At 31.3% G+C, this 22,170-nt stretch overlaps 2 protein-coding genes and 1 pseudogene across 2 annotated transcripts; 1 reads left to right on the top strand and 2 right to left on the bottom strand.

Moving 5' to 3' along the window:
- Positions 1-3,230: 3,230 nt before the first annotated feature.
- On the bottom strand, positions 3,231-5,894 carry LOC114399665. Its single transcript, XM_028361873.1, has one exon. It carries the CDS (start codon positions 5,334-5,336, stop codon positions 3,621-3,623), a length of 1,716 nt encoding a protein of 571 aa, XP_028217674.1. The 5' UTR covers positions 5,337-5,894; the 3' UTR covers positions 3,231-3,620.
- Positions 5,895-9,221: 3,327 nt separating this feature from the next.
- Positions 9,222-15,708, top strand: LOC114398863 (annotated as a pseudogene).
- A 3,091-nt stretch (positions 15,709-18,799) lies between these two features.
- Positions 18,800-22,137, bottom strand: LOC114397939 (ACT domain-containing protein ACR10-like). The gene is made up of 6 exons (XM_028360016.1): positions 21,697-22,137; positions 21,399-21,617; positions 20,838-20,943; positions 20,093-20,429; positions 19,517-19,801; positions 18,800-19,293 (listed from the first exon to the last, which is right to left on the bottom strand). The coding sequence occupies exons 1-6, from the start codon at positions 21,848-21,850 to the stop codon at positions 19,156-19,158; spliced, it is 1,239 nt and encodes a 412-aa protein (XP_028215817.1). The 5' UTR covers positions 21,851-22,137; the 3' UTR covers positions 18,800-19,155.
- Positions 22,138-22,170: the final 33 nt, after the last annotated feature.

The raw sequence follows: 22,170 nt of genomic DNA, 5'->3' as shown, positions 1-22,170 counted from the left end.
GTGTGTACGCTACTGACCTACATATGATATCCTTTCCAAACTCAACCAGCTCCACTATTCATTAGGAAAAAAAATATTGTATGGTTCAAAATTATCATGAATTTAATAGTTTTAACCGATCTTCATATTACATGTGCATGGCTGAATATTCTAATTTATGATTTTTTTTAACAAAACTCAAGCATTTATTACATGCAAATTGGCTGAATTTTAGATGCGTGATAATTTCAGATTATACAATACTTTTTCATCTGCACAAAAGAAAGAGGGGAAAAAATGGGATTGTTGAACCTTTATTGGTATACCTAGAGTTTTTTTTATTGAACAGATCATTCACCGGGGTACCAAGATTTGGATCCTGTCTAATGCTGCACCCTGTAACAAAATAGTGAGACAATATATTGGTAGGCCCATCTATGCCAAGCCCCATGTGAGGCTCACTTATTCAGCTGTCATTTTGTACTTTTAATTCCAAAAATGTGCATGTCTTTGATCTAAGGCGAGTTCTAAGATGAAACAATGAATGAAAATGATACACGAATGAGTCAATTAATTTAATTCATATTTTCAATTTTTACGGATAAAAAATATATATTAATAATATTATTATAATATGTTAAAATTTCAGTTTACATAAGAATTAATAACCTCAATTTTTAAAAGTTAATAAATCAAATAGTTTAAATTCATAAAGTGTATATTATGTTAAATTATTATAAACACGCATTAAAATGTGAAATTGTAAATAATATTTTAAATACATATTTACAACAAAAAATTGATTTGTATATTTGTGTAAATATACATCACACGAGTTACTAACTAATTAATTTCTAAAGAAAGAATGTCTATTTGGAAAATTTATTGTGACATATGAGGAGATCGTTTTTTTACCTACAAAGCAAAACAATACCTACTACCAAATAATTAGGTTGAAGCTTAAGTTATTTAAAGGGTATTTACCAGGGTACATAAGTTCATTTAATTTTAACTTATTACTTTAGATTAATTTAAAAGTTTGTTTCACAAAACTAAAAGTATTTGGTAAATAAATATTATATTAATATGAAGCATTTTTTTTGAAATTTCGAGTGGCATTTGAACATACAATTATAAATTCCAAACTTTGTTTTCTTGTTTTTATTCTCACTAGCTTATCTAGAATTCTTTCTTTACTCCCGTTATCAAATATTATTTTTTCTAATATAATTAAAATCATCAAAACTAATATATATATATATATAATCTTATTTCATTCAATAAAAATATAAAAAATTAAAATAAAATTAAAATTTTACTATCATAATTTTTAAAATCTTAAAATATTTAACACCAATAAACTTACAATCACAATTTTTTTTATTGAGTTACAATAAATACAAAAAAAAACTTAATCTAACCCACCCTTAATCAAAAAAGGGTTAAATTCATTTTAATGTAACTTAGAGATTTCCACATAAACTGTCCATATAGCAAATCAAACAAGCTTATTAAAAGCACTAGTAGGGTCAATTTAGCGACAATATATTTAAATAATATGTATAAAGTTTTACGTTTTAACTTTAGTACAACTATTGTAAAAAACAAAGAAGGACAAGTTGATTGTTTGAAAACTTGAATTCATCTTATACTGTACAGTCAACTGCAATATAAGGAGTATAATATACAATGTCAACATAGATTAAGTCTAGCAGAAGGGGCTAACTAGTAGCTAGTTCTTAACAAAGTGATGAATTTATGCTAAAAGAAATATTCTTTGACTGTATGTTAATTTATATTTTTCAAAAAACAATACATGTGAAAAATTTAAAACAAAAATATATATAATATACCACGATGAGGAGTTGACAACTATTGAGTTATCGAAAGTTGTCACAGTTGATTTCTCTTTTTGTGTATCTTAACAAAAGGATAAATGTTGCAAATGAATAGTGCATGACGTGAGATGATATGATACTAGTTCTAATTCATTCATGAGAGGCATTGTGGTGATAAAGATGGCCAATACGGATCCTATGCAGCCTCAGGAGCTCCACTTGTCTCCAACACCCATTATATATTCTCTTTTCTCAGTGGGTGGGGGAAGTGAGAAAGACCTATGATATATCCCCATCAGTTTGAGGGAATTGAAATCTTCACCCTTTCTCCATCTTTTTGACTCGGGTCATAATAATATGTAGTACCATTTTCTTTATTGCAAAAATATTTTTAAATTTAAACAAAATTTATAAAATAATAAATATTGTTATTATTAATAATCGAAATTCTATTCTATTAAATAAAAATAAATCAAAGAGATGATTTATTTAGAATTAAGAAAATATGCTATATAGATTGAGAAACATGTTTTTTATTCATAGGATTTTTTGGAATTTAAGAATAAAAATTAATTATGATTTATAATTTAGTAAATTATAGTAATTTTGAAATTCAGTATATATATATACATTTTTTTATATCTTTATAATATTTTAAGATATTTTTTCATCTTAATATATATTTTTTGTTCTACATAAATGACTTGTTGAATTTTTGTAATGCTTTTTAATTAATGTATCTTTAAATTTGACTTCAATTTTAAAATAGCTGCCACATATATAGTTACTAGTTATGAAAGTGAATTTCATTTCATCCGCAAGAGTCGATACCCACCTGGCAATGACCCCCATGAACTTTCGCAACTGGGCTTGCCGCAGGCCCGCAGCATCCAAAATTCCAAATTATTTGAATTAAATATTTGGGGAAATCATGTAAAAAAACTTTTTTTAAAAATAAAATACAGTATTTGAAAAATTATTGTTTAAAACATCACTTAGTTAAATGAAATAAGAATTAATTATAAATGAAACCTTTTTTAAGCTCACAGTAGCAAATCCATATAGGTATGACAAAATTGAATATAAATGAATAAATATTTTTGAATTTATTAATGCGGGGGTATGTTACTGTTGGCGTTGATGAGTAAAATATTAAAATGTCAGTTTAATCAAACACTAGAGCGCAAGCAGCGTCTTCTTACACTTTGTTTAAGGATCTCTTTTTAGTTCTCACAATTTAAGCTTACCATTTTTATGTAAATTATAAGTAAAAAAGCAGTAGAAACTAGAATAAATAGTGCAATAGCAATAAATGCAAGAATATTTACTTTCATAATCTTTATTATATTTTATTTCTTTTAAATTTTCAAAAAAAAAATCGGGAGAGCCACGTGTAAATGTTAGGAGATGATCTTTTTCTTCTCATAACACAGTTCGCCTCTTACATAAAAATCTGCCCAAAATATCGAATACAAAGATTATTTAATTACAAATATTCAATTTATTTAAGTTCAATCTTAGGCAAGCCCACCACATATACTTCTTAAAAAGCAGGCAATACTGTACCTAAACCTTAAAAGGTAAAAATGTACAAATATTTTATTATTTTAAATATTTTTTCAACATTTTTTTATATTTCTCTTTTCCTATAATATTTATATTTGTTTTTTCTCGATCTCATTATATTAAGTGTTCATATAACATTTTTCAACCTTAAACATACTTCATTATTTTCTACTGTTCTTATTTTATTGGGTTGTTCCCTTGTACGTGGTGCTGCCCAAGTTTGCATGTCCCTCTGTTTCAACCAGAAGGACTATTACGAGTTTTAGTGATCCCCATTTCATTCTCTCCTGTTTCATGTTCCACTCTGAACTTTCTATAGATATCCCCTTTGTAAAATTTTCTAGTCCTCACCACCAAAACAAACGAAACAATGCATGCAAACAGCGTTGAAGCCGTGATTATGATAAAAGCCATTTTATAGCATTGCACTCCCACGCAAGTTAGGTCCTTCCCTTCTTCTCTCGTGAGTCCTTTGGCCTTCAACTGTTTCAAAGCCTCTTTATCATACAAAACACCAGCCACTTTCACGTTCAGAATGTAAGACCCAACAGGGCTTGCTACGGCTCCAAAGTTGAACAACGTGGAGTAGTATTTGAGGCCAAATATTTCTGATATGATTGCAAACATTAGTGGCCACTGAGCTCCCAAACAGAACCCTATAATCACTGAAGCCAAGTAGAGAGAGTTTGGGGCACCAATGGCTATCAGAATGTGGCCAACACAAGAGAGAAGCAAAACTAGAGTGAGCATGTAGGGACGAGGGAGTTTGTATTTGGTTAAGAATATTTCAGAGGCGTAACCTGCAACTACTCTTCCCAAGTAGTTCCATATGCTCAATAAGGACACGCATGTTGTAATGCTTTTTCTTGGGTACCCTAATGAGCGTCCAATCTGTCCTAAATTGTCTATGGCTGTTAATGCTCCGCCAGCACCAAATGTTGTTGCTATGAACAGAATCAGCATGTCAATGCTGAAAAGTGCTTGCAAGATGGTGTAGTCTTCTCCTCTTTTTGGGGGTTTGAGTATATTCCCAAAACAAGAACTTTTCTCGTGGGAGCTTGTGGTAGTTGATGGGACTTCTTGCTCCACCACATTTGGAGGTGGAATAACTTCAGTGACTACTTTTACTGAATCGGTCAAACCTTGCGTTTTGGCTTTCAATTGGTTTATTTCTTCTCTAAACACCACAACAAGTGGGAGAAGGAGAAAGAAGAAAACCACAACCCCATCGGCTATGTATTCAGGCCTTGTAAACCTGAGCTTGTTTTGCATGATGATAAGAACCATGAGAAACCCGGCAAGGACTAGTGATATATATAGAAGGTGGTAGAAAACTTTGTTCTCATTTGGGTGGTGAACTGTGTTGAATATCCGAATTGTTGGAAGGAAAAGAAAGGAAACAGCAGCAGGAAGCCACGCAATGAGTAAAATAAGAGCCTGAGGGTTATGATCACCGTAGAAGGCATGGTAGAGCTGTGCAATGATGGCACCACTTAGACCAACGTAACCTTTGAGTAGGCCTAAAACATTGCCACGGCTTCCAGGGAAGTTTTTCACACACGTGACAGTACCACCTGTGTTAGCAAAAGTTTGAGAATTTGAGCCAATGCAAATGTAGAGACACATTTGCCAAACTTGGGGTTTGGCAATGCGGCCAGTGACAGCAAGAAATATCATGAAGTAGCCAAAGAAGTTCATGATGACCCCAATTGACAGAACTACCCAAGGTGGAGTTATCTCGTTGACTAACCCTGATATGATTCCAACGGTGGCACCAACGTCTTTGAAGAAGCTGAACAAGTTAAGAGTGGTTTGGTCGTACCCTAAAGAGGTTTTGACCTCGTTAGAGTACATGCCGAACATGTAGGCTGCTCCTGCTGCGGCCATGATGAGTAAAGATGCAAAGAGCATGAACCAACGCCCCGTGAGAACATGGTAGATCAAAGTCTTCATTTTGCAGTGATGATGTTGTGTTTTGGGAGATCAATTACACTTTTTTATGTGGAAATAAATGGTGCAGAACCACGTGTAGTTGGGTTTTTGACTATATGGAGAAAATAGAGTGTGACTGAAAATTGTTTCAGTGGAAAAAGAAACAGTTGCAGAGACGGAATATAAATGATTATGGGCTGACATGTGATGCGGAGTACTTGTGGAAATTAAGACCATCTCTAAAAGGACTTTGGGTATAAGGGAGAGGGTGATGAAACTTAGACAGAATTGGTAGGAAAAGCTTACTTCATTCAATGGATAATTATTGGCAGCATACATGAAAATATATACAGCTACACCGAAGGATAAGACCGAATCTACTAAATGATACCTATACAAATTACAGCTGTATAACAGCTAAAATAAAGTAACTTAGTAAAACAGTAAAAAGGTAGTAACAAATAACAGTAGGTAGCAACAATATTCTAGAAACTAAGAGAAATGTTGATCTTGGGTCTGTTGGTCATATGTGGGTTGGTTTGATGTAATGGGCTATTTTTCTAATGATCTCCAACTCAACACTTCTTTTTTCATTTTTTAAAAATGAATTCTATTGTTATACATTGTTTAATATATAAGAAAAAGAAGGAAAGGCATCGATCTCTTGATAAAGATTGAAGATAGCCTAGTGGAAAAGATTTTCCAAGGGAAAATAAAGGGTTTTATTACAATGGTGCGCATCGATCTCTTGATATAATATTAATGGAAAAATAAAGGGTTTTATTACAATGCTCCTCACCCGGCCAATATCGGAAGAGCCGTGGCACTGGTAAACTGATGGGTCGGCCATCATTTAGCTGATAAATCGGAAATCCAGAGCTTTATGATATATACATGTCACGTACGCCACCTTTGACTAGAACATACACGTCATGAAAACAACAAGTAAATAGCCATTCCTGATCAAATACTAGAGAAGATACACTTCAAGATAGAACTGACTTTTTTTATTTGCGTTTAGTTGGTTATATGTTTTGTAACTTATATTGATATTGGATAACATAATTCATTGAAAATAGTCTCTTATCCAAAACTCTTGTATAATTATAGTTTGTAAAGAACTAAGATATGGCTCATTTAGCTGAGTAATATGCGTTAACGGAGTCACATGCATATATTAAGTTAAAATATGTATGTGATCTTTAATGAACACTCAAATTTTAAGTTTTTTTTTTATAAAAATAATTTTTGTATTGTTAATAAAATAATAATTTTATTTTTTGTTTTTAAAACTTTTTAGTTTCTAATAAATTAAAAATATTTGTGTTTGTTTCCTGATAATTTTTTTATTTATTATTAGTACTTTCTAAAGTGACTAATAACAAATAAAATAAATTTATTAGGAAACACAACAAAATTTAGTAATTTATTAGAAATTAAAAAAAATTGTTAAAGGATAAAAATAAAATTTTGTTTTATCAAAGAGAAAAAATAAAAATATTAAAAAATAAATAAATAAAATTAGATATTTATTAAAAATCACAAATATATTTTAACCTATAAATTATTTTAAATCTTTTAGTATCTAAGTCAATTTCTTCTTAAATAAATAAAAAAAAAGTAAGTCAAGTTTTGGATCATGTGAAAAGTCAATCTCAGCCCATTTACATCTTTAGTGTAAATTTTTTTAAAAAATATTATGAACTATTAAATGTATATTTGAATTGAAACTCGATTGAGTTCGACGTAATAAGGATGCAGAGTACAGTTTCCACACCCTAATGTTGATCATTATCACCGCCATTCCTCACTTGACCACATGTTGAAGACAGATGGACACACCAATCACTGATCACACCTTTTGTTTTATATATTCTACCACTTCCACTTGTGCTACTGGAAAATGAGTTGATTTGACTTTTCATCTACACTAGCTTAAAACAGTTACATATGTAACAATCACAAAATATTTGGGTGCATGTTGGAATCATTGCTACAATCAATTGCAATTTAATTTTCAAATCTAAAGATGATATATGGGAATTGGTGACCAGTCCTTGTTACACTCAGCACCGTTCACTTGGCTCGATTCCAAGAAATGCAATTGTCCCCAGTCAACAGCTGAGAGACAAGAATAAGACCGGGATTATCAGATTGCCCAAGAATAAGTGGAACAATTTTAGGGAAGCAAAATATTCTTCAATACCATATTGATGAAGTTCTAAATTTAACTTAAAAGAACACCAAGGATTAAGGGCATCTTTGAGTGAGCATTCAAAAAAAAAATTAGGAGAAAAAATAAAATAAAATTTTCCATAAAATTAAATTAATTTGTAGAAGTTTTTTTTGTCTTTTATTTAGAAAAATTATATAAAAAATTTCTATAAATTAACTTATGCATAAATTAATTTTAACTCATAAAAAAGTTCATATAACTTTTTTTTTTATTTTTTTAAAAAGTATTTTTAGATAAGTTTATTCAAACATATCCCAATTAAAGTCTCATCAAGTTAACAATAATATGTACAATTTGTGTCTGGAGCATCCATGCCATGCATTCACGGGAAGAAAACTCAGCCAAAGAACAAACTAACTCAAGTGACTTAAAAACTTACAGTAATACAATTCCTTTCTACGCGAAGGCTGGCCTCTTGTATTGCTACGTACATAATAAAGATTTTTATGTAGAAAGAAATTGATTGGAAGACTAGATTATATAGAAATACTACGGACTGAATTCTAAAAATAAAAAAAAAGATATTAATCGATCAAGATTATATGAGAACGATAAAAGAATAAAAATCCATTTATTCATTTAAACCTTCTAAAAGGTGTGCCTTCGAGGATTCGCATTTCGAAACTTTTGTTGAAGGTTAAGAAATTATGGAACCAAAAAGTTCAATTAGATGCAAATATGCAATAGAAAAAAGGGGACGGGAGAAATTAGAAATATGTATACAATTACTTTTATAATAAAAAGAAAATATAAACAAATATAAAATAGTATAAAATAAAATAATTCATGTAATGAAAAAAGATTAAAAAAAAAAAAGTAATCCGGTTAACATATAATTTAGTCTATGTATATTACGGATTCTCAATTTAGACTCTACATATAAAAACTTTGTTAAACTAGTTCTTATTCGTGTAAAACATTTTCAATTTGGTTCCTAACACCATTAACCTTTTACTTATTCTTATTAACATGGTCCTATACATGTGACACATTTTTAATTTAGTCTTATACGTGTAGTGTGTTGTTAATTTGATCTTCATTGTAACACATTCTTAAAAGATAACTCAAGAAATGACATCATTATTAACAAAAAAAATCATTAACTACTTTCTTAAAAAAATTATATTTTACTTTATTTAGCCGGACAATTACCACTATCCAAACACATCTGGAAGAGATCATTCGAAGGCACAAGAATTTCTCCATTTTGAAAATTTGGTCAAACCTTAAAGATAAAGAGGAATCTTTGGTATAAAAAACAAGACAAAACAATTCTACGTACTCAAAGTTCATAGCAATGGAGGAGCAACCAACCAGAAGAAACAAAATAAAGGGTTGGACTAATTAACACTGAGCAGCCTGTGCTAATACTAATTTAACAAATCAGAGTGTGGACCTCTTCCATTTCTTTCGATTCTCTAAAGTCCTTCATCTATCTCTTATATTTGTAATGTAGCTAGTTGTTAATTACTCTATTTTTCCCACCTTGATGACGAGACCCAACACATGCCGGCCTTCTACTTCATTAATTTGGACCTCTCTGTCACATTAATTCTTTAATTCTATCTCTAACATAATCTCCCTATAATTGTTCTATTCCACCCAAGAGAAAGAGACAAGACAAGGATATACATCATTGAACTTTATTGAATATTCACTATTCAGCAATAATGGATGAAGAATCTAAGAGAATGGAAGAAGGAATCAATTCAGCATTGAATGGTGGTGGCAATAAGGATGACTTGAAGAGGAGGGTAACCATTAAAACCAGTAATGGAGGTTCTGTTATTGAGCATGACAAAGGCACAATGGCTAAGCCTTATGGGGCTGAGAGTGAGTCCGTACAGAAAATAGCTGAACAGGAGCAACCAGTGGTTAAGCAGAAGACCAAGAGGATTGCAACCCTGGATGCATTTAGGGGTCTCACCATAGTGGTTAGTGTACCCCAACCCCTTTTCTTTTGGCAAACATTCTGCATGGTAAAACTAGAATAATTTTGACAGAATGAATTTTGAACAAATAATACTATTTGGAATATTTAGCCACGATTTTATATTGAATTATGTAATCTTGTTAAAAATGTATTTACTCCTTTCAAAATAAGTATCCAATTTAATTTTTTAATATAATATTAATTATTTTTTTCACTAATGCTCTTAATAAATATCCTTTTAATTTTTAATATAATATTAATATTCAGATTAATTTTATAAAATTATTATATTTTTTATTTATTTATTGATTTTTTTCTATATAAAATAATTTAAAATGATACTTATTTTTTAATAAATTAAGTAAATTATTATTTTTTTAATATGAAAACAAGTAGAGGCTTAATTAATCTAGAGACATGTAATGTAAGGTAGAGGAGTGGTCTCATGCCTTATAAGTATAAAGAACCTTTTTTATTTAAATATCTTTTTATAAAATATCTTAATTAATTCATTTAGTAAATAAATGTGACATGATAATAACCTTATAATGTGACGATTTATCTGAACTATCCCCATTCTTATTTATGATTATGAATAATTAATTCTTAATTTTTTTCACTCTTGATAATTTATGTGTAGTTGATGATACTGGTAGACGACGCTGGTGAAGCTTATCCACGCATTGATCATTCCCCGTGGAATGGATGTACTTTGGCCGATTTCGTTATGCCTTTCTTTCTTTTCATTGTTGGGATTGCCATAGCCCTTGCACTAAAGGTAAGGATTTATTTTATCATATATAATAAACTAATAATTTATTTTTTATTCTTAATATTTTTTTAGTTATTAATAAATTAACAAATTTTATATTTATTATTCGATTAAAAAGTTTTATTTGTTATTAGTATTTTTCAAAGAAACTAATAACAAATAAAAAAAATTATCACAGAACAAATCGTTAATTTATCCATAACTAAAAAAATATTAAAGATAAAAATAAAAATTTTATTTTATGAAGAAAAATTTATAAAAAAAATAAATATAAAATTTAAATATTTATTAAGGATCACAAAAACTATTTTACTGTATAAATAAATAAAGGCTTCTCTGTCTCCACTTGTTTTTATTTTTTCCTTTTGGTCTCTGTGCAATAAGCCAGGTATATTGAGAACATTGTGTTGTAATAAATTCTGTACACAGTCACAATCTTCTTAATCGTAATTGGCTTGTTTTATTATAGCACTATGATTCTGAATACAACATTGTGTCGTAATAAATTATTTTATTTTGAATTCATAAACTTTTATTTAAATATAAATTAATAAATTATTAACATATTTATTTTGTTTATTTAATTTTATAAATACTATTTTATATGTATCATAAGAGTTATTTTTTTAAAAAGATTTTTTTAGATTGATTTATCAATGTGCCAATTAATTTATTTTTTTAATTCTATATTTTATGTATTTAACCCGCAACTTTAATTAATTAAACTAAAAAAAGTTAAGTTAACACAAAATAAAATAAAATTACAAACAATACAATACATTATTAAAATTAATGTTTTGACTAAAAATAAAATTTACAAACAATTCGACATAAGATAAAAGCTAATATTATTGACTTGAGCTTGTGCTTCCAACACAACGAGAGTATTTATTTTTGGAACAATATGGGTTTTGACACATAAAACATCTTTTTGCCTTATCTCATGTCCATTTCGAGACATATGGAGGAGGATCTTTGACAACCTTTAGAATTTCTTAGCATATTTGGGAGGGGATAGATTGGTGGTTCGTGACGTAAATTGTGCCGGAAAACTAAATAATAAATATATGTAAAATTAAATATTAAATATTTATTTTAATTTATAAATTTTTATAATTTGAAAAAAAATAATAATTCTCGAGTAATAATACATGTAAATTAGTATTTATAATATTAACTTAATAGAAGTGTTTTAGTAGTTTATTTTTTTTCTTTAAAAACCCCCCAAAAAGTATATTGGACTAGTTTTGAATAAATTAAATACATGTATTAAGATAAGAAGGCTTCTTCTTCCACAACAACAAAAACACTTGGTGACTCTTTCATGCACTGACACAAGAATCAAAATTATTTATTCTAAACAATAACAGAATTAAAGTGACGAAATCACACAGGTTACAATTTAGCTAATTATTTTATATGCAACTTATGCTTCTATATTTTCTATTCGTTTCTTTCTTCAAATTGTTTTGTGTATATAAAAAATAAATTAGCATTTGTGGTGTAAACATAATTCCGTTCATTGATAAACTGATTATAATAATGTAGAGAATCGCAAAGATAAAGCATGCCGTAAAGAAGATAATCCTTAGGACATTGAAGCTTCTCTTCTGGGGTATAATTTTGCAAGGTAAATCCACATTGTTGCATTTTTTCTGATGTATAAAAAACTAAAGCCCATGCATTGTTGCACAAATACATAGGTAAGTAAATCCTGATGCATTGATAAATTTGATTATATAACATCCTACAGGGGGTTACTCCCATGCCCCTGATGATCTCGAATATGGAGTTAACATGAAATTTATACGATGGTGTGGCATTCTCCAGGTATGTTTCAAATAAAATAAAATTTATATGGGACTAATGCAAAATTACCCCATTGCAACGCAATTCTTGATTTTTTTTTTTTAAATTTTTTGGTCGCAAAGAGAAATATATTATTAGAGGTACCAGAAGCACCGTAAGAACAAGTACCGGACTGGTTTAATAACCTAGTTACAGCTTAGTTAGCACCTATTAATCAAATATTTATTATAATAAATATGCAATAACCAAATGTAACAGAGGTACCAGCTCACATGAAATAAAGAAACTCATCACTCTCGCAAGACATATGCCTATCAAAAAATAAGATATTCGAAAACATATTTTAATTAATTTTTAATTTTTTGTTCAAAAAATTTATTTGATAATTTGATAAATAAGTTTTTTTTAATAACTTTTAATGTTTTTTAAAATTCTAATTGAAATAGTGTTTTTTAAACATTAATTTTTAATTTTTTATATTTTCTTTTATTTTTATCTTAAATATATTTATTTAATTTACTAGTTACTTTTTTAAAATAAATTATTATTTTTTTATTTTTTTATCATTTTATATTTTTTAGTTACAACGATTAATAACTTAATTTTTTATTTTTTAACTACTCACCAACTTTATAGCTTTCAATTAATTTTTCATTAATTATTTTTATCTAAAATAACCTAGTTATATATGCTCCTCTACATCTGTGCGGAATAACCCAGCTTGGACAATATCTACATTAATTTCCAACCAGCCCACACCGCCCAACCACATAAAATCATCAATTAAGGCACTTCCAAAATTCAATCGGGAACCAAATGCAATGACTAACTATATGGTTCTATATATGCACGTAGAGCAATTCATAATCTCATCAAGTATTATTGCATGTAAACATATCATCCATGCTAGCAGACCCATCAAATTTCTGCCATACCCAAGCCACGAAGATAACATCTTGCAGGATTCCATCAACGTTAAAAGGTCTTTGCCTATTCCTATGATTCCACAATACCCACATCACAGCACACCATATGATATTCCATTTCCGGCTAGCCTCCATCGACAGAACACTCTGTTCATTCTGCTTCAAGTGCAAAAACGGGTCTCCTGGTAACACTGTTGAAATCTGCAACCATTTGTAGCATTGATACCAAATCGGGCTCAACTTCCTGCAACTTCACACGCAATTCTTGAATAGTAATAATTAACCGCGTTTCTGAACTTTTGTGTGCAGAGAATAGCTCTTGTATACTGTGTTGTAGCTCTAATAGAGACATTTACCACCAAGCTTAGACCCACTACGTTGGCTTCTGGACACCTATCCATTTTTACGGCTTATAAATGGCAATGGTGAGAAAATGCAACACGTGTTATATTTAACTTCAAACTTCAATTATATATATGGCAAGAGGAATAAGAAGAAAAAAAGATGCAAAGATGAATAGGAATTCAACTGATATTTGATATAATGAAAATTGTGAACTTGTGGCTTAGGTTTGGGGGCTTCGTGGCATTTATCATTTATATGATCACAACCTTCACCCTCTACGTTCCACATTGGAGTTTCCTGGATCACTTTAACGGCGATGAACCAAAGAGATACACAGTAGATACTCTCTCTCTAATTACTTGTCGAGCATTCCTTTAATTTTTTCTCTCCATTAAGAATTGTAACTTGACACTTAAGGTTTTTTTTAATTTTTCTTATTTAATTTTTGGTTTTCCTTGCATTTATTATATAGGTCATATGTGGAATGAGAGGACACCTAGGGCCAGCATGTAATGCTGTTGGGCACGTGGACCGACAAGTTTGGGGGGGTCAACCATCTTTATTCTCAACCTGTTTGGAGACGCTTGAAGATGACTATTGACTAGTATTTAGAAGTGAGAAATTAGTCCACATTGTGTCAAAGTCGTATTTGCTACTAAATTCAAATACTTCTTAATTTTTATTTCAAACTAATACCATTTTGGTGTTATTCTAAACCTGAGTAAGTGACTGTTGCGTTTATATTTTTTTCTATGACGTTTTTAGGCGTGTACGTTCAGTTCTCCAGCCAGTGGTCCTTTTCGTGATGATGCTCCAAGTTGGTGTCGTTCTCCTTTTGAACCCGAAGGCTTGTTGAGGTTTATGTTGATGTTTTTTTTAAAAAAAATACTTATCGTAAAAAAAGTAAAAATAATAATAATATTTTTTCTCCTAAACTAAAATCAAATTATGTTTCTTAATTGTTCGAGAAGTTAGTGAGAATTTCTAAATTTGAGTTACTTTATCAGCAAATAATCTCTATTTATCTATCAGAAGTATTTAACAAATAATTTTTTTTTTTTAAAACCAGTTCTATATCAGCTATCCTCTCTGGCACTATCGGCATCCATTATGGGCACATCTTGATTCACTTCAAGGTTACAAAATTCACCCATGTTATACTCAACCTAAACATCTATTATAGAAAATGCAATTTAGTTATAAAAGTATAAAATTTGGCAGGGTCATTCGGAGAGACTAAAACAATGGGTCTTAATGGGATTTGTGTTACTCATAATAGCCATCATCCTTCACTTCACAGATGGTAAGATAAGCTAGTGAGATATGCACCTCAAAAAAATATCCATTTAAGAAACATAACATAACATTTGCATGCAAGATATATAATTCTTAACAATTTTTTTATGGAACACTGCGCAGCTTTACCAATTAACAAGCAACTCTATAGCTTCAGCTATGTTTGTTTCACAGCTGGGGCAGCTGGAATTGTCTTCTCTGGGTTATACATACTGGTAGGTACAAATGTAGAAAAATTCTTTGAGTTATTAATATATAATTGTTTTTTTTTCCTTTGGTTTTATCTCTCATTGCGATTCTGATCTTTACCACTCTTGGAAATTAATTAAACAGATAGATGTTTGGGGGCTCCGCACTCCATTCTTGTTCTTGGAGTGGATAGGAATGAATGCTATGCTAGTGTTTGTGATGGCAGCCGAGGGCATCTTTGCAGCATTTGTAAATGGATGGTATTGTGAAAATCCACGTAACTCACTAGTAAGAACCAATTAACCGCTTTTTAATTTATATTGCAAGCATATGATAATTTTTATTTGGTGCTGTGCTAATTATTGTATATATATGGCCTTCTTTAACTATCATAATATTTTACAAATATTTTTACCCCCTTTATCATAATTCATAAGGTAGCTAGGACAAGGAACTAACCATTGTTGCACGTCAAACAATATTCAGGTACACTGGATCAAGAAGCATGTGTTTGTCAATGTTTGGCACTCAGAGAGGGTGGGTACCATCTTATATGTCATCTTTGCAGAAATCACTTTCTGGAGTGTGGTTGCTGGCGTCTTACACAAATTAGGGATATATTGGAAACTGTAATGTAAGCTCTATGACAAAATTCAGCCGCATTATTGGTCAACCTGCAATTGTTATTCCTTATTATATTCTTTTTTTTTTTGCTATTTTGGTTCATTGTATTCTGCATCCAAATTATCCTAGTCACTTTCTCTTCAATTTGCCAAAGAGAGTAGCACTCCAAAATTTCCGTATTGTGGTCCAAAAGGAATCAAAACGAAAGGACACATACTTGACATTGACAAAAACTCAGTGCAATGCCACTAAAAAACCCACGAGGGGAGAAAAGATATATAGAATTTGACATTTCGAAAGTTTATGGCCGAAACATCATTGCATTGGAATTCAATATAGATCATATTCTATTGAGAGAAAACCTGATAATGAAATAAAATACTATATGTTAAGGATCGATATATATAACTTTTTTCCTTTTCATTTCCTGCAAAATATATATATATATATTGATATTTCTTAATTAGCTGTTGCAACTTACAACCAGCTAAGTTCAGTTTACCTCCACTAATGATAATCGGTGATAAAGCAGCAATCAAAAGTCAAAACTAATGGTTTGTGACATATGGCAAAAAACCTTGTTTTGCAATTTAGATAATTGCAAATGAACGTTAACCCACTTATTAGTACGTTATTTTTTTTATAGAAACCTATTAGAAAATTACTCCTTCCATTTTTTAAGACTTTTTAATATCAATATTAAATAAATTAAGAGTTATAGCTAATATTCTTATTTATATATTTTTTAATTTATATTTTTTCAATTAATATATATTTTTATTTATCAATTATATATAGTTATTATCGGTGCATTAAAATATACAAAACATCTGAAATTATAAATGTTTGAGAATAAATAAAAAAAAGGTTCATATAGGGACTCTTTTACGTTTAGACATTTAATAATTTAATATATAATTTTATAATAAGTATGTAAAATAATTCAGAGTTAAAAGATAAGAATATAATTAAAAATAAATATTCATATTATCATTAAATTTTTAAATAACAGATAAAATAGATTTTTTTTTTCTAAAACATCAACTTAAAAAAAGAAGAAGAAATAACTAATAATTAAGGAAGCAGCAACCCAAACAAATTCTATGACAACAAGTCTAATTTAAGACCCGTTCTAAGGTGAAGCAGTGTCATAGGTGATACGGGAGAGGAGGTGTTAGTGTACCCAGATTTATTAATTTATTTAATTGAACAAAAAATTAAAACGAAATTACATTTTAAGCTCCCATTTAAAATTCATAAAACATTTACTAAACCTCCCACATGAGACACATGCACTGCTTCTTCGTTCTTACTTTTTGTTGATCAAACCCCCACCTAAAAGGTGTCGTCGATGACTACCATAGATTCCGGTGTAAAGATTGTTACTGACAGAGGAGGCGGCGACGGTCACGTCGAATTTAGATCGGAGATGGGAGATGCAACCACACTTTATTTTTTAATATAAAATATATTCAATACTTCTTTATATTTAAAAATATATAAAAACTATTCGATCTCAATCGTTAAATTATTTTATTATATATCTGATGGTGTTCAATTAATTATTCATCCATGAACCGTTTTCAAAATTAATATTAATTTGATGGTTCACCGGCGAACCACATGACCCATGGGTTCATGGTAGAAAGCCCTAATTTAAAGGGGAAAAAGAAAAGACCAATTTATCATTGACCGATGAACTGCTCCACTAAAATAAAAGGAAAATTAAGAATTCGTGCCACAAGAAACCCAAAAAGAGTAACCACCCGTGATTTGTGTCAAGTTTGTAGTTTTTTCTACCTATTTTAATTTAACATTTACCCAACAGTTGATAAACAAGTAGATTCGTATTCTTTCGTACTGAGTATGTTCATACGATATATCATCACTCAAAATAAAAATTTGAACTCAAAACCCAAAAATATCTAAGACATTGTTCTGCACTGCACCGACCATGTTTTTTCTATTTTTTTTAACCTCACCATTTCAAAACGACACCGAAAAGGACAAAAAGGCAACCACATTCTATTTTATTAGAACCAGAGCAAATACCTTATCTACTGTAAGTGGCACTAGATGAAATATACCACTATTTTTTTTTTTTTTGTCAAGTATGCCTTGAAGCTTGTTCCTCACGGAGTCTATATACGATACTGACAAATGGGAATAACAACAATCAAAATCTTAAAATATCAGTTTATGACATGTGAAGAATTTTTACGGCATAGCAACAAATGGGGTTTTTTCATGATTTTAACATGCTAAGACAAAACAATTTTAAAAAAGAGATTATCATTAACAGATATTTTAATTAACACCAAAAGATGAGAATCAGGGATACTGATCAATTATCATCAAGCTATGTCTATGTCAATAACTGGAACTTGTCCTTAGAAAAATGCAGCGGCAAAGAATGGTCAAAGGCCGTTGAACATGTTCCTACAAACCAATGAACCATTTAGACAGAATCAGGGTTTGCCATCTGTGGATGTGACATAGTGCTCTCTTTGATATCCATGTAGGTAACATCTGGTGAAGTCTAAGTTGAATTAACATATTAATTAGAATTAAAATATCACTATAGGGGACAACTTGCTATTAGAAGCTGTATCTTAGGAAAATGACATAATAAAAAATGAAGATAGGTAAGGGATTCTATTAGGATAGGACTCCAACTGTAAGAACTGGCCTTAGTACTGCAGCAATTGGAAGGAGAACTGAAAAGACCTTCAAAAGGGATGAGATTAGGGGCTTTTTGTTCTACCGTAATGGGATTAACTACGACTTTACCCTCGAATTAGTATGTTGTTGTTACTATTCCCCTTCTTCCTTTGTTGCTGGCATAGACAATGGGAAGGTTAACTTGGTGATTGAGTTCCGAATTCCCTTCCTCTGCTCTGGCGAGTGACTCTTCCGGAAAAATCTTCCTTAAGCTTCCCTTCCATTCTAGGGAAAACCACTGCTGGGAAAGCGTAATCTAATCACTGCCTGAAAGAGTCCGGAACAACGAGCAGTTGGGCACAATAAAAGCACAACACTGAGGAAACCAACCAATTGAGAGCATGTATGGAAATCAATTATAAATTACTTTTGAAACAAAAGTAATTTTGTCAAAAATAAAAACTCTTACTTTTATGTTCATTTTATTTTTACATTGAAACACAACACACAGACTGTAGTATTTCGAACTGTAAACCAATCATGCACTCAAGGGTTATAGCTGACCAAATTTATATGCTAAAAATGGCAGCAAAGTAGCTTGGCCATAAAGAGCCTTTCATTCCATAAATCCACAGACAACCTCGTGTCAACCTGTTTGAATTCCTTTAAACGTGTCACTGCTTCCACACTGTCAGATTGTAATGATGCTTTTCATTTTCAAGTAGGATGCAACCAATAAAAAGTTTATATATAGTATGAAAGAACTGAATATTAACATTTTACAATAATTCATTTTCGTTCATAAAATACTCTAAATAATCTGCCTGCCTTTCTCCTTTTTTTTTCCTGTACTTGCTAGTTGTTACTGCCCTTCTTTCTACACTAGGTTAAAATTGCAAAAGCTCTCAAAAATATAGCGTGGCAAAGATCACCATCTGCACAATATAACATTTCATAATTACAAGTTACATATCATAACTACATGATAACCATGTTATCTGTACACGAGCACAGGTTCATCCAAGATGAACAATGCCACCAGCCATGGATCACTCCCAACCCATCAACATCTTCCAAACTCCTTTCTCAATCTTGTTCCTTGGAACAGATAAACCATCCCCTTCATCAAGCAAGATTCTATAAACTTCCCACTCGCGATCTCCAACCACATGTCTTCCAACTTCAGCCTGTTGAAACAAAAAAAAATGACATGCTGCAAATGATCATTCTCAGTATCTCTGCTTCATTCTGCCCCTATCTAATTTTGTGAACATAATTCTAGAAATTGGGAGAAGGAAACAGTGTGAAAATTCATATTGAGCTAGTCTCCCAGGGGAGAATATGACCACTGAAAAATTAAGTGTGAAAATAAACAGTAGGAAGTAACATAGTGATCAGATCAGTAAGTACCGAAAATATGCAAGGGCCAAGCATTTTGAGAGCATGAGTAATATCATAAAAAACAAGAGGTCGTCCTTTGCCTGATAACTCCACAGGGTTTGCAACCAGCAGCTCTGTATCAGGACCCCTGCTTACAACAGTTACTCTGAGCGGACGAAGTAGTTCCATCCTAAGGCGTGATGACAAAGACTTCTGCTTGCTGGGGTTAACTATCTTTTTCCCATCTGCTTGCATAATGAACAAGTCAAGCTCGCATTTTCCTCTGGGTTTTGTTGAGAATCTCCCATAAGAAATCTGTTTAAATGACAAATTAGGTCTAGTTGTAGGATACTTGATAAGATGACCAAGAAAAGTGGAAAGAATGCGATTGTTTTGAGTAACTTGGCATAACAAAGAGAACTGCCCATGTTGAAAGGAATATGAAATTTCACAACACAGTATTCACAAACAAAAAACTTCACATATAATATGCAATAGAAGTGTATAGGCTTATCAATTCTTTCTGCTGACAACACTATCCAATTCATAGCAGTTTAAAAGCATGATTAAAAAATATTGTAGTATTCAGCTCTTGAATTACTATACCTGAATATTGTAGTCCTTCAGAGTTCTCATGATGTCATAAAGAAGACCTTTGTGATCTTGACATATAATTTGGACAAGCGTGTGAGCAGGACTCAGTGAATTGTCCATCGTAATAGAAACAGAATCTGATGTGGAAGTTCCACTTTGTATTGAACCAGGTAATTCCAAATCAAACATATCTTCTGTCATGGCACTTGGAAGGAATGAAGATGCTTGAGAACAAGCAGCAATTTCTGGGCCAACCAATTCAATGTCAATGGTAATTAAGGGATCCCCCAAAATAGCTGACAACTGTTCAATTGTGTCATCCCTTCTCTTCTTTGTATGTAGAAGTTCCCTGATCATATGTATACAAGATTAAGCAATAAGTTAGTTAGTATAGTAAACACATGAAATTGTAATCAAGTGCACAGTATACATCAGAAAATTAACCTCCACTCTCATAAAAATGTATTTCAACATCATCTAATGAAAGATTATTGCTTCAGAAAAAACATTAGTAACACATTTCCTTGAGCTAACCAAAAAAGATATTATTAGAACAGGATAAATCTAGCTACCTTAATAGTCTCTTTCAAGTTTCTTTTCTAATTATATTTAAGAGAACACTTGGCAATCCAACTCACCAAATCCACTGCCTTAGTAAATAAAAAAAGAAATTTCAAAGCAAATGAACTAGCAATAAAAGAGTACCGAATTACAACACAAGCATGTTCCAAAAATTGAATGGATAGAAATGTACAACCTGGTATCCGTGATGAAAAACAGATCCACCACTTTGCCATCAGGTGTAGTAGACACCTTCACTTTGTGTATGATGAGCTCTAGCTCACTAAGAACCTCTGTAACATCTGTCCCAAATCCCAATAATAAAAGCATTCAGCTATTTTGTCAACTCATGAATAACACACAATAAGGCTTCCATCATATAATTTGTAATATATCTAGAAAAAATGGCAAAATCCAAGGCAGGCAAAGAATCCAATTGGCTTTTTTTTTTTTTGATGGGGAATTGTTAGTTTGTTAGTTTTGTTAGACATGTCAGTTTGGGGGCCCCAATTGGAAAGTGTTTTAGACTATTGTAAAACCATCAGTTCATTTTTTTTCCTTTTAACATGATTTTCTTAAGCAACAAACAGAACCTTAAGGCCCGTTTACCAGTTCAACATTTGGGAAAACAAGGGCTGAGTAACACAACACCAAGATAGATGGAAAGCAATAAAAATGAAAAGTAACAGCATATCAGAGAGGTAGAAAGTAGAAACCCCAAATCTCTAACTGAAAGTTCAAGACAACAAACAAGTACCATGTAAAAGGCCTTTACGATCGTGGCAACAAAATTTCAAAAGGAATACATCAGGGGGTTTAGGAGGCTGCAATTCAGAACGGTAATAGGAGATTCCAGAAGCAGAAGAACAAGAAGGGCACGCCTCAATTAGCCTCTTCTTCAGCAAACTCCACCTCGCCCTTTGCTTCCCCACCACCCAGAATACTATGTAGCACCATTTTCCGTCGGTGGACACGTCTTCATTTGCAAACAAAGGAATAAGTCTCACAGACATGATGACAGAAGAAAGTGAAGATAAGTTGGAAGGCTTACTTACCTCCTCGGACAATGCTAAGACCGAAGAAGAGAATGATGCGACACAAATCACAACCTAGACCGGTCTTGTCGGGGCAATTGACGGTTATGACGGTTGCTTTACCTTCTTTCTCTGCCTCTCCGATTATCACTACGTCGTCGTGCAGAATCCCCATAATCCTTCTTCTTTCGTTCTTTCTATGCTACTTGATTCTACTACAGAACTGAAACGAGAGAGAAACAAAACACGGCGCAACGGAATGGAACTTGCCTTGTCACTGTTTCGGTCTTGGTTTTGAGAGCTAGTGCTAATGGAAAATCAAATAAGTGAATTTACATCCATCGCCTTTTCAGTGTGTTCAAATTACACTCCCTCACTAAAAAATCGTTAGTGCGAGTGGCAAGTGATTTCATTATCTTTAAATAAAAATTTCCTGCTTGAGCTTTGGATGAACGAGGTTGGAGGGAGATTCACTAAAGTTATCAATCAAATTAG

Source organism: Glycine soja, chromosome 19, assembly GCF_004193775.1.
Source record: "Glycine soja cultivar W05 chromosome 19, ASM419377v2, whole genome shotgun sequence".
In the NCBI taxonomy this organism is placed as follows: Eukaryota; Viridiplantae; Streptophyta; class Magnoliopsida; order Fabales; family Fabaceae; genus Glycine; species Glycine soja.
This window is presented reverse-complemented; position numbering and strand designations above follow the sequence as displayed.

Excerpts from the sequence above, each read along its gene's own strand:
- LOC114399665 (XM_028361873.1), bottom strand. The coding sequence starts at position 5,336 with ATGAAGACTTTGATCTACCATGTTCTCACGGGGCGTTGGTTCATGCTC.
- LOC114397939 (XM_028360016.1), bottom strand. The coding sequence starts at position 21,850 with ATGGGGATTCTGCACGACGACGTAGTGATAATCGGAGAGGCAGAGAAA. Across the intron at positions 20,944-21,398 it reads TCGTAAAGGCCTTTTACATG|ATGTTACAGAGGTTCTTAGT; the intron begins GTACTTGTTTGT and ends GATTTGGGACAG. Across the intron at positions 19,294-19,516 it reads TTGGCCCTTGCATATTTTCG|GCTGAAGTTGGAAGACATGT; the intron begins GTACTTACTGAT and ends TTGTTTCAACAG.